This window comes from Prionailurus viverrinus, chromosome B3 (assembly GCF_022837055.1).
Source record: "Prionailurus viverrinus isolate Anna chromosome B3, UM_Priviv_1.0, whole genome shotgun sequence".
Lineage (NCBI taxonomy): Eukaryota > Metazoa > Chordata > Mammalia > Carnivora > Felidae > Prionailurus > Prionailurus viverrinus.
In genome coordinates, this window is record NC_062566.1 from 83,579,503 (window position 1) to 83,599,541 (window position 20,039).

General features: G+C 35.6%; 1 protein-coding gene across 4 annotated transcripts in view; it reads right to left on the reverse strand.

Annotated features, from left to right (window-relative positions):
- SEC23A (SEC23 homolog A, COPII coat complex component) overlaps positions 1-20,039 on the reverse strand; it is a 76,918-nt gene that overhangs the window by 45,020 nt on the left and 11,859 nt on the right. For all 4 annotated transcript variants that reach the window (XM_047861323.1, XM_047861322.1, XM_047861324.1 and 1 more), the window contains 8 exons: positions 15,143-15,384; positions 13,272-13,329; positions 12,981-13,067; positions 11,853-12,089; positions 7,878-7,957; positions 6,975-7,119; positions 4,879-5,037; positions 3,614-3,729 (listed from right to left, as the gene is read on the reverse strand). In XM_047861323.1, the coding sequence (XP_047717279.1) occupies positions 3,614-3,729; positions 4,879-5,037; positions 6,975-7,119; positions 7,878-7,957; positions 11,853-12,089; positions 12,981-13,067; positions 13,272-13,329; positions 15,143-15,363 (1,103 nt within the window). In that variant the 5' untranslated portion in view covers positions 15,364-15,384. The remainder of the gene's footprint in view (positions 1-3,613; positions 3,730-4,878; positions 5,038-6,974; positions 7,120-7,877; positions 7,958-11,852; positions 12,090-12,980; positions 13,068-13,271; positions 13,330-15,142; positions 15,385-20,039) is intronic.

A 20,039-nucleotide genomic window follows, 5' to 3' on the forward strand; every position in this document is an offset into this window, starting at 1 on the left:
TCAGCACAGAGCCAGACGCAGGGCTTGAACTCACAAACCACGAGATCAGGACCTGAGCCAAAGTCAGACGCCTAACTGAGCCACCCAGGCACCCCTCTGTTCTTTTTCTAGTTCACTCTAAGTCAACTTGCACTGCTCTTAGATTGCTAAATCTTACAATCTCATCCATTTTTACTGCTATTAAAAAAAACACCAGTGGGGTGCCTGGGTGGATCAGCTGGGTAAGCATCCAACTCTTGATTTCCACTCAGGTCACGGTCTCACGATTCATGGGATCAAGCCCCATGTTTGACTCTGCACGGACAGAGCAGAGCCGGCTAGAGATTCTCTCCCTCTCTCTCTGCCCCTCCCCTGCTCATACTCTATCTCTCTCAAAATAAATAAACATTAAAAAAAAACCATGCACACACCATATTCAGACAACTCCCACATTTATGTCTCCAGCCCAGATCTATCTTCTGTATTCTATGTTACAATATCAAACTGCCTACTCAACATTTCATGGATATCAACTGGCATCTTAAACCAAACATGTTCAGAACTAAACTCCTAATCTTCTCCCCAAATACTCTTCTTTTCACAGTCTTACTCATTTCAATAAAAGGCAATTCAATCCTTCCAGTAAATTCCTTTGATTTTCAGTTTTCCCCAAACCCTGATCCAATCTATCAGCAAATCTTCTACTTCTAAATATATCCAAAATCCAACCACTTCTCAGCCACCACTTGGTATTCCTGCATTCCTATTCACCACTGAAGGTAAATGGAGTCAGATGATCCTTTTTACAGCATTACAGATCATATCACTCCTCTACTGATCTTACTCAAAGTGAAATCCAGGGGCGCCTGGGTGGCTCAGTCAGTTAAGCATCCGACTTTGGCTCAGGTCATGATCTCACAGTTCGTGGGTTAGAGCCCCGCGTCAGGCTCTGTGCTGACAGCTTGGAGCCTGGAGCCTGCTTTGGATTCTGTGTCTCCCTCTCTCTCTGCCCCTTTCCCGCTTGTGGTCTGTCTCTGTCTCTCTCAAAAATAAATAAACATAAAAAAAAATTAAAAAAACAAAAGTGAAATCCAAAGCCCTTACCATAGTCAAAAGACCATCACAATCTGTCCCTCTCACTCACCTCACTCCACTACTGTGGTCTCTTTGCTATATTTCAAACGCCCTATGCATGTTCTCAACTTTGCCCTTGCTATTCTGTTTGAACACTCTTCCTTCATCTATGCATATGGCTCACTACCTCATTTCCTTAGGTCTTTGCTAAAACCTCATCTTCAATGAGGCCTTCCCTTCTCACCCCTTTAGAACTGCAAACCTCATTTCCTGCGTTATTATTCTCCTTAACATTTGTTACCTACTGACATCCTATCTACTTTACTTGTCTCATCTCCTCTCACTAGAATTGTGCATCCAAACATGCGGCTATTTAAATTTACATGTAAATGGGGCACCTGTGTGGTTTAGTCAGTTAAACATCCCACTTTGGCTCAGGTCAAGATCTCGTGGTTCATGAATTCAAACCTTGCATCAGGCTCTGTGCTGACAGCTGAGCCTGGAGCCTGCTTTGGATTCTGTGTCCATCCTCTCTCTCCATCCCTCCCCTGCTCACACTCTCTCTCTGTCTCTCAAAAATAAATAAACGTTAAAAAAATTTTTTTTAATTAGAAAATATAAAAACTTACATGTAAATCAATTAAAATTAAAATTTTAAATTCAGTCCCTCAGTCACACTCACCAGATTTCAGTGGGACAACACAGAGAACATGTTCAATAGAAAATTACACTGAACACTCCTACACTGGAAGATAAGCTCCATGAGGGTAAATTTTTAGGTTTCATTCATTGTGTATATCCAATACCCTGAACAGTTTGATACATAGTAAGTGCTCATTAATATTTATTAGATGAATAAAATTAAATAAATAAACCTGAGAAATGAATTGACATACATAATTTTTTTAATGTCTTTGTATTTTTTTTTAATTTTTTTTAATTTTTTTTTTAACGTTTATTTAACTTTGAAACAGAGAGAGACAGAGCATGAGCGGGGGAGGGGCAGAGAGAAAGAGACACAGAATCAGAAGCAGGCTCCAGGCTCTGAGCCATGAGCCCAGAGCCCGACGCGGGGCTTGAACCCACGGACCGTGAGATCGTGACCTGAGCTGAAGTTGGACACTTAACCGACTGAGCCACACAGGCGCCCCTGTATTTTTTAGAGAGAAAGAGTGTAAGCAGGGCAGAGAGAGAGGGACCCAAAGCAGCCTCTGCATTGTCAGCACAGAGCCCAATGTGGAACTCGAACTCATGAACCATGAGATCACGACCTGAGCCGAAGTCGGATGCTTAACCGACTGAACCCCCCAGGAGCCCCCCTAATTGAGTTTTTTAAAGCCTATTTAAATTATCCCCGAAGTAATGGTTACCAATGCAAGAGGAAGGAACACTTCCCAACTCATTTTATGAATCCGGTATTATCCTGATGCCAATACCAAAGACATCACAAGAAGAAAAATAAAACAACTATAGATCAAGATCCCTTAAGAAGATAGACACAAAATCCTCAAAAAATATTAACAATTGAACTCAATATATATCCAGCAATATATAAAAAGTATTATTCACAAATGAGATTCATCCCAGGAATACAAGGTTGGTTTAACATATAAAAATCACTGTAATACAACATATTAATAAAAAAAGGACAAAAACCATGTGATCATCTCAATAGATGTAGAAAAAGCATTTAACCAAACCTAACACCCTTTTATGACAAAATCCTCAACTAAGGATAGAAAATCCTTCAACCTGATCAAGGCATCTACAAAAACCCACAGCTAGGGAGCCTGAGTGGCTCAGTCAGTTAAGTGTCCGACTTCAGCTTAGGTCAATGATCTCACAATTCGTGAGTTCAGGCCCCGTGTCAAGCTGCTGACAGCTCACAGCCTGGAGCCTGCTTCGGATTCTGTGTCTCCCTTTCTCTCTGCCTCTCCCTGACACACACTGTCTTTCTCGCTTGCTCTCGCTCTCAAAAATAAACATTAAAAAAAAAAATTTTTTTTAAAAAAAACTCACAGCGAACATCATACTTAACGGTGAAAGATGAAATGGTTTTTCCCTAAGATCCAGAGAAGGTAAATCTATAGACAGAAAGTAGATTAGGGGTCTAGGCTGAGAGAGAAGGAGAAGGAAACCGCAAAGGGCATTGACTGCTAATGGGTACAGTTACTTCTTGGGGTAACGTAAATGTTCTAAAACTAAATTTGGTGATGGTTCCTCAACCTGTGAACAGATCAAAAAAACCCACATTCAATTGTATGCTTTAAATGGGTAAATTTTATGGTGTGTGAATTATAGCTCAAAAAGCTCTACAATAATAAAACAATGACTGCAGGACATCAAGATGAACTTTTCAAACAGAACTTGTGCGTTTATAACTGAATTTTAGAAAAAAATGTAAAGTGAGCTTTACTGAAAGCAATATCAAAAACTGTTAAGAGCTGTCCTGGAGTGGTAGAATGATGGCTGTTTTTCCTAAACTGTCATTATTGGTCTATATTTTGTAAACTAATTATTAGCCTATAATCCTAAAAACTACAAAAATTTAAATACATACCCAGTAAGGTTGGGACAGCATTTCATCTCCAGGAGACCTGTCTGATCTAATGCACAGGCATAGATATCAATAACATGACCAGTCGTAGCAGCTCGATTAGCCAATGCTTCAAAATGCTACAAAAGATTTTTTAAATCAAATCAAATCAATGTAAAAACTCAACCATCCTATAAATCATTTTTCCCATAAAGAGATCAAAATGGCCTAAAAAAATACTAAAACTATAACCCATAATAATTTAAGTGTGATATGTTCTAATTTTCTATAATAGAAAACTCCTCATAAAGTGATACAATAACTTCTATAAGTCTGACACTTTCACATTTTTAAGGCATTCTAATAAACTCCTAAATTAAGCTAAACTTGGAGAAAAGGTATAACAAATATCTTGCTCTTCATACATAAACATAGTAGAAGAGGAACACAGAACTCTTTTTCTTGGCTGAGTCCACACCCAGATAACAAAAACACCAAAATACAGAAAAACACTAACAAAAGCTGTAAGATAAACAAATACAAAACATTTTTTGAAGCTCTAAGAAAACTTCCAACCTCAAAAGGGAAATCTGGTGGCAGATTTCCAGTAATAGTGACAAAAATTATGTTATTATTTACACTTTTAAAAATATTATGACTACCAAAAAGAAGTGCTAACATAGTACAACTAAACTAAAATTGTAAACTCCAGAGAATTTTTTTTTTAAAAAGGAACACTAACAGCAGAACCAATTCAAGGGAGTCAATAGTCAAAAGTGAAAATGTACTAGCACAAACTCAAATAAAATTAAAGTTACATGAACAGAAAACAACTCATAAGTCAATGATGGACTATTCACCCTCTGAACAAAATACATATCTAGAGGAAGCCTCTTACAAATGAAAAACTGGAAAATTCAAGAAATTTTTCCTGAAGCAGGAAAGATATTCTTTAACATGAATATCAAAAAAGGCACACAGGGTTTCTCTCAGGAGTAATCTTTAAAGAGACACTTACTGGGAAAAAAAAAAAAATACAACCACAAAAAAAAAAAAAAAAAAAGAGCTACCTACTGGTGTTACTATTAAGTCTTTAAATATTTACAACCAGAAAAATTGTAACTTAAACTATCAAAAAAAAAAAAAGAGAGAGACTATTTCTCCAATTCTCAACAGTAGTTACAGCATCAGACTTCACAATATCAGATTTCTTATTATAAAGTATGCGTATTCTTCCTCTTCCATCAAATGAAATTTTTCTATTAAAACAAAAAACTTAACCAAATTACCTTTGTTCCCTTTTTAACATATTTGGCATTGTCTTTTTCAATGTCATGCCATGATCTTATAGGTGTCTTCAATTCATCTCCAACCACCATTCCAGGCCCCTGAGTGGCTGGACCGCCAATGAACATCATGATACGAGCACCAGTGTTGGGAAAAGTACACTATCAGAAAAAAGTAACTTGTCAAAAGAGTTTAAAGGAAGATACAAGGATATATATTTCTAAAAGTGAATTCTGATATATTCTTTCTAGAAAACAAGAAAGCATAAATTATCCAAGAATAATCAAATGTTTAAAATGAAATTTAAACACATGGTATTTGAATACCTTTCTTTTGAAATCTTATCTTAAATGATCATGCCTTCCTAGCTTTAAAATAATTCATATGGGGTGCCTGGGTGGCTCAATTGGTTAAGCATCTGACTTCGACTCAGGTCATGATGTACAGTTCATGGGTTTGAACCCTACGTCAGGCTCTGTACTGACAGCTCAGAGCCTGGAGCCTGCTTCGGGTTCTGTGTCTCCCTTCCTCTGCCCCTCCCATGCTCATGCTCTGTCTCTCAAAAATGAATAAATGTTAAAAAAAATTTGTTTTAAATAATCTATAAGCCTGATCCCTATAAATAAGGATGCTGCTCCTGCTTAACCAGTCCTAGACTGGAAGGAGTAGAGAAGGAGTAAGAAAAGGGACACCTTCCTGTTTTGCTGCTGTAGTTCTATTTTTCTTTTTTATGTTTAAAACATATGCATGGCTGAGTATTCCAACCTACCTTTCCTTCTTCCAAAGTGAAATGAGAAAAATGGTAGAATTTTTAAAATAAATAACTACATAAATGAAAAATAAGAGTGCTATCAGTAGACTAGAAATTTTGAGGACTCAAAACAGACAGGATTGCAAAAGCTGTATCATTTACATTCTTTTCTGAAGCTATAATGTAACTTGAAAAATGTGCTCTGTATTTTTGTCCAACAACTGCTTACGGATATTGCAAAGTATTTCTAATATAATTATATAAATACCATTAACTGTGGAACAAAGTAATTATACACAGAAAGAAAGAGATGTAAACTCCATAATGATATTAATAAATAAATATAGAAACTGAAAGTTTTATGCAGAATGGGATATTTGCTTGGTTTCAAAGACTCTCATTTTCTAATGTTTATTGATTACAAAAGGAGGGGAAATAAGAGTAATTTTACAGTGGAAAAATGTGGCAGACACAATCTTAGTAAGTGATCATGGTGATTATATCACCTTGAATGGGGCAAATGAAAATCATGTGCCACCTGACAGGGTGTAATGAGAACACAGCATTATTTCTATGATAGTCCTGCTGCTATAAGACCTGAATCTAATTGTGAGGACATATCAAAACAAAAGTAATTTGAGAGTCTATAAAATAACTGGCCTGAATCTTCCAAAGCATCAAAGTCATGAAAGTCAAAGAAAAGTTGAGGGACTGTTCCACACTGTAGGAGACTAAATAGACATACCACTAAATACATGTCTCTGAATGTATTTTTAGTAAAATAAATTTTTAATAAGATTCTTTTTAGTAAAAGAAATTATTGAAATAATCTATAAAACTTGAATGAGATCTGAAAGCTAGGTGGTAGTAATGTATCAGTGTTAATATTATGATTTTAATAATTATATTGTAGTTATATACAAAAATATCCTGATTCATAGGAAACAACTAAAGTATTCAAGTGGTTAGGAACATCATGTCAGCAACTTAAATAGTTCAGAGGGAAAAATGTTCTTTACAACTTTTCTGTAAATTTGATAGCATCTCATTTTTTAAAAAGCTTTTTTTTTTAAAGTCTCTTTTCTAATTATAAAGCTAAGGTATGTGTAGTGTAAAATTTTCAAATTCTACTTAAAAGCAAAATTCCCCTTATTCTACCACTGTTAACATTTGGATGAACAAACACCCTTCCAGATGCATCTCTATACACAAAAAAATATACCACAGATCAAATTTTAAGTATTTGCTGTCTTAATGACCTAATTTTTTCACTCAACATTGCCTTGTAGATATCACTGATACACAAACATACAAGTTTACATTCCAAAACAAAGCTATTGTCACTACCTCAAGTAGTCCTACAGCTATGGAAAGTGCCACCCCAGAGGAACGCAAAGGTCTCTTCCCCTGTGGTACAGGCCAAGGGTCTCGCTGCAGTTCTCCCAGAAGATCTGTGAGATTCATGTCTATTTTCTGTACTGGCTGCAAGAATCTGCAAAACAAAATTAAATCAAAAGTCATTTATAAATGTTTATGGGTAAGACTGTAAGAAACAAACTGTTTCCTTTTTTAGAAATAGAAAAAATAATTTGAATACATGGTAGACCCATGGTTCTCTAACTTTTGCGTGCATAAGAATTGGTGGGAGGACTCATTTTAACAGATTCCAGGGTCTTGTTTCTGCAGGTCTGAGGTAGGCCCCAAGAATGTGCATCTCAAACAAGTTCCCAGGTGATGCTATCTACTGGTCCACAACCAAAGTTTTAGTACAACCACTGTAAGTGAAACACTCACACCAAGTATTATATCAGGACTACGTCTTTCATTTACCAGTTAGTCAGCCTTAGGGCTACTGAAATAATTATAAGAAGATATGTCAACTCAATTTTAGTAATACTACTTCTGATTAGTAAGTTTGGGGAGGGGGAAACTACCTCTAAGGCTAAATGAAAAGTTTTTCAGGCCCTACTTTTGTTTGGCTGCCTTCAACTAGTTTATGAACTTAAAAACAGGAGATCAGGAATATATCAAAACTAAAAAAGTCCTTAACACTGTAATAATAAGAAACCAACCATTTCAGTGGCATGATTCTGCCTCAACTTTTTAGAAGATGTACTAATGCTGTGTATTTATATTCCTAAAAATATAACAATATAGTATTACTGAATGTCTATGTTCCAGTTAAGGGTACAGGATGCTTAAAAGAGCTGCACAAATTGTAAAATTCTCTTTGCCATATTTAATAATTACCTATTGGAAGGAGGTGGCTGTTGTACCTGAGGACCACGTGTAGCTTGAGTAACGGGTACTTTAGAGAGTCCCAGCATTTCCTGTAAAGAGATTATTTTTGTGATATCCATTTAAGTACTCCTACAAAGATGTATCAACTATTTACCATATGCAAAATCCTGTGCTAGGTATTAGGAACACAAAAATAAAGAACATAAAGTCTCTTTCCTTAGAATACAAAAGGTCTAGTTAGGGAGACCCTCAGGTAAACAATAACAATGCAAGGAAATAACAAGCATAAGAGAACAAAGTATAAGGTACTATATGAGCAAACAGGGATACTAGCTCAGAAATAGTTTATTTCTAATTAAGAGTCAAAAAGTTACTATGTAACATCAATGTCTGTACTTCTTTTAAGTTTTATCTTATTTATTTAGAGCGAGAGAGCACACACGAGTGCCAACAGGGGAGGGGCAGAGAGAGAGGGAGAAAGAATCCCAAGCAGCCTCCCTGCTGTCAGCAAAGAGCCCGACACGGGGCTCATCTCATGGGGCTCAGTCTCATGAATGTAAGATCATGACCTGAACTAAAATCAAGAGCCGGAGGCTTAACGGACTAAGCCACCCAGGCGCCCCACATGAATGTCTATATTTTTTAACTTGTATTCATCCATCCCTTTGAGCAACTATATTTCAAGTACCTGCTATGTGCCAGGCATCTAATGGTAAAAAAAATATATATATAGCCCCTGACCTTATGAAATTAAGATCTGGTGAAACAGACAGCAGTTAATAAAATCATTAGCTAAAAAAGTATAAAATTACAATTGTATTAAATGTTATAAAGGAGAGGTACATGAAATCGTATAAAAGGGGTTATAAGATATACATATGTATGTCTATACTTAATTTTCTGACTTAATTCCTAACCAGTTTTGTTTTGATTTTTAAGTGTACAAAATTCCTCTGTAGACACATGAAAATAATGTTATTTTACTGAGGTTTTCTTGAATCTTGGTCATGAAGTAACAGAGTAAAAGTATACAACAGAAAATCAGAAAGTCTAAAGATTTGCAAAGAAAAAATTATTGAACTAATCCTATATTTCCTACATTCCTAGCAGGAAGAGCAACTTTTTCCTAAGAACTTACTACGTGCTAGACTCTGTGCTAAACTCTTCACATATACTATTTCTTCACAGAATAATAATGAAGAATATTTTTTAATCCCTGCTTTATAAATGAAAACTGACACTCAGAAAGGTTTTTAACCTGCTAAAGCTTACACAACTAGTAAGTTGCACAGCAAGATATTAAGCCAGGGTTTGCCACAAAGCCCTGTAAGAGTTAACACTATACTGACTGTTCTTACATTATTTCCCTTAGCATGAATAGTAACCTGGTAAAGTAAGAATTATTTACCCTTTTCCACAGAGGATAAGAAAACAAGCAGAGATCAACCCAATATTACACAACTAGAAGGGTTTCAGATTTGAATTCAGGACTATTTGGGGAGCAAAGACCAGGCTCTTTTCAACCAAATGGATAGAGAAGGAAAACAAAAACATTTCATCACAGCACAGCCCAACAATAGTTAATGCTCAGCTATGGGGACCATGGGAACTTTCTGAAGATGATGGAACTGCACTAGGGTTGAAACTAATGGCTGTAGAGTTGTGTTTTTCAGCTTGAATCTCACCTGTGATTTACTTTTGGTTAATGTCCTTTCATGACTTGATTTCTCTCATATGCCAATGTATTTGTAGGTTTCCTAGATTTTATTTTTAGGGAGTGGGGTGATAATATCTTCCCATTTTTTGATTAAGCTGGTTCAGCTATGGTGCTATTCAGTAGGTATCTTCAGTGTCAGGTTCCATAGCTGAATGCCATTGTTATTATAATAATTACTTGTAATCACATTGTAAGCTTGAATTTGGGCTTATACCTGCATCTTTAGTATTTTGTACATTCAGTTATTTAGACTTTGGGAGACCTCCTAATCAACTTTGTAGGTTAAATAGACTTCATCAACTACAGTCTATTTTGAGTTTATAGTTTAATTCAGAATTGTATTAAACTGACATTTTGCATTTGACTTCATTTTACATTAGTTTGAAGTAAATTATTTCATTTTTGGATTCTGGAATTTTGAACATTTACTGTAATTGTTAATATAACTGCCGTGAAATATTTGAATAAAGATGGCAAAAAATAAAATAAAAATAAAAACATTTCAATGGAGGAAAAAATTTACCCTGTAGGCATTTATTGCCTGCAACAAAAAAGCAGGTATCTTATGTGTTTCATATGCAATAACATAACTCAAGTAAAATGTACTCTACAATCAGAAGTAACACTACAGAACTTTAAATAAGTTTGCAGCTTCAAAATAACAATAGCAAACAGTTACAGGCACAATCCATTCAATTTTCATGACCACTGTATAAGGTAGACACTATTATTAACTCTTCCACAGATGAAAAAAACTAAGGCACAGAAAGATTAAACTTGCCCACTTTCTGTCCTGTCTCATGGAAACTGATGAGCCTCCTCTCCAAGGTACTCTGCCTCCTCTCTTCCTGAAGGCATCCCTATCATGTCCTCTGAAAGTTCAGCTCACTCTTGCTTTCAATTCACCCTCTTTAGTCTCTCTTCCCCTTCTATGTATAAACACATTCAAGTTCCCTTCCTAACCTAAACCTGTTAACTCGGTTCTCTCAAATTCCCACACTACTGTCCTCCTTACCTTCAACAAACCTCTGGAAAGAGCGCAAACTCTAATTTTCTTCACCTCCTCAAACCTTATTCGTGATCTTATTCACTGTTCATCATCCTCCCCATCCAAACTTGCAAATTCTTCCACTACTTTCTATCTCAGTTAACTGCAGCACTACTACCCCAGTCTGCTAAGCTTCAAATTAGAATCATTTAATATTGTTCTCAAAATCTTCTTTTCCTTTTCATTTGGGATACCTGGATGCTCCAAAGTCTGACTTCCTAGCTGTCTACTTTATGCAAGACTTACCTGCCATCTTCCAGGGTAACTGTTCTTATCAAGATTGTATCAGAATCATTTATAAAGTTTTCCAAATGCCTTACATGAACAATCCTACCCTTTCAACAGCCTCCCAAAACAAGCACACATTCACTTACTTTCTCATGGTCTAACAAAATCTCTGGGCAAAACATATATATATATATATATATATATATATATATATATATATGATTGAAAAATATCCCTAGATGATCCTAGTAAGTCACACATAACCTCTCTGCCTTGGAAGATAAAGCTTCAATTTACTCCAAAAATAAAAATGTTGTCCTAGTGTATGAAAAAATATGTACTCTTGGTTCATACATACGTACAACTCTCAAGACTTAAAATACCTCCCCCTGCCAAACATAGTAAGAGTGTTCAGGTCCTAAATGAGATGTCAAAAACAAAAGCTAATATTCTGTGGTTGCCTTCCCTCAGTCTTCAGCATGACTCTCCCATTAGCCCTTCAAATCTCTAGCAAAACACCTTCAGTCTCACCATTAAAAGTGAGGGGTCTTTGGGGCACTTGGGTGGCTCTGTTGGTTAAGCGTCTGACTTCGGCTCAGGTCACGATCTCACCGCTCATGAGTTTGAGCCCCACGATGGGCTTTGTGCTGCCAGCTCAGAGCCTGGAGCCTGCTTTGGATTCTGTGTCTCCCTCTCTCTCTGCCCCTCCCCTGCTCACATGTGTGCACAAACTGTCTCTCTCAAAAATAAATAAACTTAAAAAAAAACTAAAAAAAGAAAAAGTGAGGGGTCTTCCATCTGTATAACAACAATTCAAGGGCAAATGAAAGAAAACTGATGTCAACATTAAATAAAGCCTTTGTCATAATACAATTATATTAGTCATTCACAGTAAAAATATTTTCTAGAAACTTAAATCCAGAAGACATTTATAGACATTTATGGAGTGATGCCCACAGATAAGGCTGAAACTACCATTCTTGTTGTTTACCTGCAGTTGTTTGGCAGACAGATCTTTTGTTCCTCTGAACACGTAGCTTTTTGAAATGCCCTCACATCCAAGTTCATGAACCTGTACCATTCTCCCAAAAGTAATAAGTCCAACCAAAGCTGTAGGTGGTAAAAGACTCAATGACATCTGCATAGATTCTTTCAGGGCTTGTAAATCTTCATCTTCCATGCAAGTATCAACCACATAGAGGAATATCAAAGGCATCTGAGGACCACGCTTTTAAAAAATGTTGTAATAATTAGGAAATAATGTATTAACAGTCAGCACAATATACAAGGATAATTAGTAGAGGATAAATAATTGACAATACATTCATAAAATGAAATCTTAATAAAATCATTTCAGAAATGAGAGAAGTTATCTATGCATGGAGAGATATATGAGACATACCAAAGGAAAAATTAAGTTTAAAAACATTATTTATAGTTACATAAAGGAGACTTTCATCTTTGATCTGTTTAACTGCATAAGGCTTCATTTCTTATAACAAGTATTTATTTCTCCTAAAATAAGGAAACAGTAGTTATAAAGCTTAAAAACAAAACAATAAAGATCTCAGCCTGAATTAGACCATAAGAGAACTGGGAACTAGCTAGGCTGCTACTTCCTGGCACATGTGAACCATACTCTGCTTTCTCTACTAGAATCACAGAGGATATCGTTACTTTACAACTTAAAAATGTAAACAACTATGTAAAGCTGTTCAGAAAGGGAAGAAAAATGATTTTCTTAACAAGGACCAATGCAAAAGTAACTTTAACAGTTAGACTTGGGGATATATCATCAGGTTCTAGCATCATAGTAACTTAACTATTTGTGAACTGACCTTCCAACCACACAGCAACATTGAGAGTGTACTGTTTATTGATCTACTCAGTATAGCAAATCACACCACACCACCCAATATCCTAGCCACCCGTTAAATAACTACAACAGGGAAATTACCTTGTTCAAATTGAATAGGACAGTTCTTATCTCTGAAATGCTCCATCAATTCAATGTGGGAATCAGGAACAATGCCCTTTAAGTCATCTCAATTTAACAATTCTATTGGTATAAAGTAAATCGCTGAATATTTAAGACTTTCTTAAGGATTTATGTTCTTACCAGAACTACATATTCAATGCTAGAAAACTGAGGTAAGAGCTCCGCAGGTTGATTCAATTCAGATATACCAGCGTAAGTAGGTGGAAACTACAGAGAGAAAACAATGAACATTTTGAATGAATTATTTGCCAGAATGAAATTTTAAACTGCAAATAATTTTCTGATCACTTAACTACTAAAAACTATTTTTCATCATATGAAAAATTATTTCATCTTTGTTTAAAATATGCATTTTTCTACATATTAAGACCAGTACTACAGCATTAACATCTGCATTGGGGGTTTTCTTACCTGATTCCTTTGATAACAAAAGTTGCAAGCCCAGAGTTTTGCTCGGTAATCCACTTGACTGTTTTAAGAAAAGATACAATAGAGCTCATGTTTCAGTTCCATCGTACAATGATCCTAATTTTAATAAAATTAACTTCTTTCTAAAAGAACTCATATTTTTAACTGTATATACAAATGTTCAGTTAAATGAACATATTATTACTTTTAATATATAGCAAACATCAGTAAAAATAATTTTTTTTCAAATGATTCAGTGATTTCTACACTCAGATCTAGAAAACATTCATTTAATTCAAAAATGTATTTATTCAATGCTTAATATGTACCAGCCATTATCCTAGGTGCTGGTGATACAGCAGTAAACAAGAGATCAAAGGTCCCTGCTATCATGGAGCTTATTCTGGAACAGAAAGACATACAAAAAGAAAGTAGATGTAAAAATACAAATGATACTTTCAGACAGTGACAATAAGAGACTAAAGATAACAAAGCAGGATGTGAAAGTGTGTTTGGGAGGACTACATTATTTATTTTTTAAAGTTGATTTATTTATTTTGAAAGAGAGAAAAGGGAGGGGCAGAGAGAGAGGGAGAGAGAGAATCCCAAGCAGGCTCTGTACTGTCAGCGCAGAGCCCAATGGGGTGGGGTGGGGATCAAACCTAGGAACCACGAGATCATGACCTGAGCTGAAATCAAGAGTCAGACACTTGACAGACTGAGACACCACGGTCCCCTGGGATGGCTACTTTAAAAGAAGACCTTCTGAAATAAACAATTGAAATTTGATCTAAATGAAAAGGAACAGGTCACAGGAAAATCTAGGGGCAGAGTAATCCAGCAGAATATACAGCTATTATACAAATTCCAAGATAGGCATAAATAGGTATGTTCAAGGATCAGAAAGTGGGTAAGGTATAAGGTAGATAACAATAAGGGAAATGGATGATATAACACATAGGGCTTTGTAAGTCTTAACTAGCAGTTTGGATTTCTCATTCCAAGTATAATAAGACAAAACTGAAGGATTTTAATAATCTGATATCCATTTGTAACATTCTAGCGTCTGGATAGAGAATAAACTACTGAAAGACAAGAATGGAAACAAGGGGGCCAGTTAGGTGGATAATGAAATTGTCCAGTAAAAAGATGGTGTATCTTAAAGTAGAGTGTACTAGCAGCAACTGAATACAGGAGACAGAATCAGTAATGTTCTGGAGGCAGAATCAATCTAAGTTGCTAACGGATTGGGTGGGGAGACAGAATGGAAAGAGGAATAAAGGAAGATTCTAGATATTCTGGTTTATGCTATAAGAAATTGTAACATTTTCAATTCAAACACCATACCAATCAATTATGACTTTTCTAATGACACGAGATGGGTCTAATGACACACAGCATCTAGATATACTAGTGATTGGATCTAACAGTTCATATAGTGACAATTGTACATTTGGTCTGTAATCAACTCACTACAACTAGAATATCCTTCAATTTTACAGCTCTTTGGATTTGACTATCCTAATTTGAAAAAATAACTATAAATAAAAAAGACATTTTTATATAAATGAACAAGAAACTACATTTTTAAATCATATTGCCACAGGGGCGCCTGGGTGGCTCAGTCAGTTGAGCGCCCGACTTCGGCTCAGGTCATGATCTCATGGTCCGTGAGTTCGAGCTCCGCATCGGGCTCTGTGCTGACAGCTCAGAGCCTGGAGCCTGCTTCAGAATCTGTGCCTCCCTCTCTCTGCCCCTCCCCCACTCATGCTCTGTCTCTCTCTCTCTCTGTCAAAAACAAACTTTAAAAAATAATAATAATAATAAAAATAAATCATATTGCCACATTAATTGTTTCAATATATTTTAATTACCATAAAGGATTCAAAACTGCACGGCAAGTGGTCCTGCTACACAGAACAGGTTCATACTGAATAGGTGGTAAATCAGGTCTCTCCTTCAGTGGTGTAAATAAGGCTGCTACGGGAACAACCATTCTTGTAGCTTCTAGTCGACTTGATGGCCAAACATTCCAGCTAAATCGGACTCCATCTCGTTCTTCATTTTGTTGGATGAATTCCAAATAGGTTGTCATTGTAGAGCCTGATTCTTATTTCTGTGACAAAATTTAAGATGTTTAAAAATCCTCGTAAGGAAATCTAAAATAAATATTTTTCCCATGTTCAGCGATATTAATCCACGAGAAATCAAAATGAAATAAAAGTATTCATCTCAGAAAAAAATTAGCAAGCAACAATAACCTCACTTATAACAAAAATAAATAAATCACCCTCCAGAACCCAATGCTCATTAAGCCCAGCAAGAGGTATTTTATCCTTATTTATTCATTCTTGAAAAAGCTAGAGCAAAAAATAATAATAATAATGAAATATGTGTCCTATTTATTTAAGTGTGTATAAGAAACAAAGATAAAAATGGGGGAAAATTTAGATCCTATGTTTTCCATATCAGCATTGTAAGTTATATTATTCTAATGAACAGATTACTGAAACCATTAAATTCTAAAGTTCATATGGTTTTGTATGTAGAAAATGACAAGTTTCTACTAAACTTGCTAGAAGTGAATGCTTAACAGTGCATAACAAAAAGATTTTTCTAAAACTAGGTACTTCTGTTTTAGACAGGTAATCTTTTCATTGTGCAAATATAGGGTATTTGTGGCACAATAAATGCTTAATAAGTGGTGTTCCCTATGATTTATATGCCATTTAACTTCTTTTGAAGAAAATTAAGCCAGAATATTTTTTTAAATGTTTATTTTTGACAGAGAGAGCACATGAGTGGAGGAGGTGCAGAGAGACAAGGGGACAGAGATATGAATTGGGCTCCATGCTAACAGCAGAGAGGCCAATGTGGGGCTCGAACTCATGAACCATGAGATCATGACCTGAACCAATCAGACACCCAACCAACTTGAGCCACCCAGGTGCCCCTCACCCAGAATATTTTTAATATTCCAATTTAGGAGGGCATTTTTTTATTATTATTTTGGAAAGTGGGAGAGCATTTTAAACTCTAATTTGAGATATACAATTTCAATATAATCATTTACATTTATTAGCAGGGGGAAGAGGATGCCACTCTGGTTCAGGCCCAGTATCAAGAGACAACTCCATCTTGTTACTCTCTTACTGCCTGTCTAGAATGCCAGCTTTCCTACCTAGGCAACAGTTCTATCTCACAATCTCAAACTTCAGCAGTGATCAGTGATGGAAAGAAATTGCAAAATACACAGTTCTGAGAGGACAGAGAGTTTCAAGTGTTAGATGGCTGGCCAAAAGATTTGTAGGAGAGATGAAGGACATCAAGAACTGAAGAATTATGAAGGTAGGATGCCAAAAAAGCCAACATGGAGGGTGAAGTTGCAAAGAACAACAATAAGATGAGGAACTGATTCTAAAATGTAACTGAGAGAAGAAAAGGTATTTGAAAAAAACATACTGAATACAATAATTTTAATTTTAGAAAATTTTTCAAAGATTTGATAATAAAAATTCCAAAAAGTGAAGCTCAACAAATATGACTACCTTAGCAGCTAAGAATTTTCTTTTCTTTGAAAGAAATAAGAATGTTATATATTAAACATACCTCAGTTTAAAAAAAAAAAAAGAAAAATTAAACACTATTTCCTATCAGAATCTCAGACACAACTAGAGAATTTTACACTAATCAAAAGCAGACACAGAGTTTTCAAAGGCTGATAAGGATAAACAGGAATCCTAAGGTAACTAAATTTGTTTAGAAAAGATTATCTTTAAACTAAATATAGAAGGCAGTTTGGAGAGAGAGACTATGAGTTTTCAAGAAAATGTGGGTGTTGAAAAATAATGATAAAACAAAGATCTGGGATAGTCAGAGGTGTGTTACATGCCAATCTCAGTTTTATTTGTTTATTTTTTAATTTTTCTCACATTCATTTATTTATTTTGAAAGAGACAACATGAGAGTACAAGCAGGGAGGGGGTAAGGGGGCACAGAGAAACACAGAGAGAGAGAGAGAGAGAGAGAGAGAGAGAGAGAGAGAGAGAGAGAGAGAGAGAATCCTAAGCAGGCTCCAAGTTATCAGTGCGGAGCCCCACATGGGGCTCAATCTCACAAACCGTGATATCATGACCTAAGCTGAAATCAAGAGCCAGGTGCTTAACCAACTCCGCCACCCAGGCGCGCCCCCCCCCTCAGTTAAAGGAGAAACAGGGGCACCTGAGTGGCTCAGTCATTTAAGCATCCAACTTGGGCATAGGTCATGATCTCATGGTTCCGGGAGTTTGAGCCCTGTGCCGAGCTCTGTGCTGACAGCTCAGAGCCTGGAGCCTAATTCATAGTCTGCAGATTAGCAATAGCTTCTGTGTTACAGATGTGAATATAAATTCCGGGACTATTCAATCCTTCCCATAATTTCTACAGAATGTTAAGCAAATGAAGTTTTCTGTTTATTACCTAATTGCACGTATAATCTATGTCATCTAAAATGCATCACCAAAAAGCACTAAAATACCAGACCAATCAGGGTTTTTTATCTGAACCACAAAAACACAAAAAAATGTTTTGACTATTTTCTCAATTCTCCAAAACTGGTACATAACTAGTAGTTAGCTATGTGGCATACATTTTCTCAATAATGTTGAAGTGAGCCTGTAACCTGGAAAATAATTGACAGTATTTATTAACAATGAAAAAATTTGAGTTTTCAAGCAAATATCAAAATTTTTGAAAACCTTGGGTCCACTACCATGAGCTTCACAGCTTGCTAATATGTAAAGATTTTTCTGAGATCAGTGATGTTATTATCGTGATTTTTCTATTATATAATGAACCATGTCCACATTTAGAAAATATACCTTACTCAGTGAAGCAAAATCTCCCAAATGATCAATTCACGATGTTACAAAATCATGCACAGGTCAGGATCCATGCATGAGTAAAGACCCATTCAAAGTGCAGAACAGACCAATGAATTTTAATGCAATAGAGTGCAAAAAGTTCATTTCTAAGATTTCAAATTTCACACTGCTATTAACCCTTGATTTATGAGTTAAAACCATCAAGTTGTAGTGCAGTATCTCTCTCTTTTTTTTTTTTAAAGTGGCTCTGCACTGGGTGTGGAGCTTGAACTCCAAACCCCAGCGTGGGGCTCGAACTCATCCTCTTGTAGGGCTGGGATCAAGACATGAGCTGAGATCAAGAGTAGGACGCTTAACCCACTGAGTCACCTAGGTGCCCCTGCAGTGTAGTATTAAAGAAGAATATGCAGAATTATCTGAAAAAGCTATTAAAATATCCCTTTTTCCAACTACATATCTATGTGAAGCCAGATTTCTTTCATACAATTCAAGTATAATAACATATCACAATAGACTGACCGCAAAAATAGATATGAAAATCCACCTGTCTTCTATTAAGGCAGGTGTGTGGTTTTTCTTTTTTGTTTTTTTTTAGAACCTCAGTAATGTTTAAGAGTCTAAAGTGGTCCTAAGGACCACCATCTTAGGACAATACGGCTTACTTAATTCGATCAAGGAACCCAGTAGAGAAAGGCTCTATGAGATTTAGCATAAAGACATTTACACACAATAACCAGATTGTAACTCCACATCCTGACTTTTTATTATGACACACTAAATACCACCTGTGTGATATTTTGTGCACAATTAACTTCCTTTTCCTCACTTTTTCCTTTCAATCTCTCTGCTCTAAGATCATATATGCTCACTAAATAACATGTTTTATTTTGTACATTCTCACTTTCCAGTATTATTTTTTAAAAAGTCCCACCTGTTTCTTCTGAACTGGTCCAATGACATGGCCATGCACAACACCTCCTTGACTTCCCTCACTTTTCCACGGTAGGCATTGTGCCTTTTCAAAATCACTAATTCTAGATTTTCTAGGTAATGTTTTTTCTAGTGTTAATTTCTAGATAGCTTTCTAGTAGAACATCTGCCAGGCTGGGCCCCATATCCAACAATGGCATATCTGAAATAAATTCTTTTCACAAACTAGCTTTTTATAAAATATCATTATTTGATCAGCACTCTCTCCCCTAAAATTATGTTAAAGCCAAATAAAAATGATTCAGACACTATATTAGGATGGAGATTTAATATAGTAGTCATATTTTTTTAAGTGGTACAAATACAAAAGACCATTCTAAAGAAATGTGTCATTTCCCAGCACAACTTATTGTGAGTGGAGTTACTTTGGTTAATTAATTTCTCCTGGTATAACTAAAAGCAAAGAAGCAAAACACTTAATGCCTCTTTAACCTAGCATATCAAATACATGCCCACAGTATTTTTAAAAGCTTCACTTATTCAATAAATAATTGGAAATTTTCAATATTAGAGCATTTTTATAGACTCTAAATGAAAAATATTCTCAATTGCAAGTAAAATTTGAGTTTCTTCCAATCAGATGTATTTAACAATTAAGTATGCCTCTCTACTTTTCAATTGTAAAAACCTCAATAAAGTGTTTTCAATTGCTTTCCATAGCTGTATGATCTTGGACAAGAGCTTAACCTGTATGATCCTCAATTTCTCATGAAAAAGATAAGGGGCTTAGGCTAGAAACTACAAGGCCCCTTCTAACTCTAAAATTGTATGAGTCAAATAAAAATGATCAGACTTCCAAAACGATGTTAATTAGGCTACTGAAAAGGAGAGAGAAGGGAGACTTAACATTTATATTTAAATCTAAAACTTTTTTTAACCAAGTTAGTTTGTCTAGGTATACATGGCTTTGCAGGGCAGA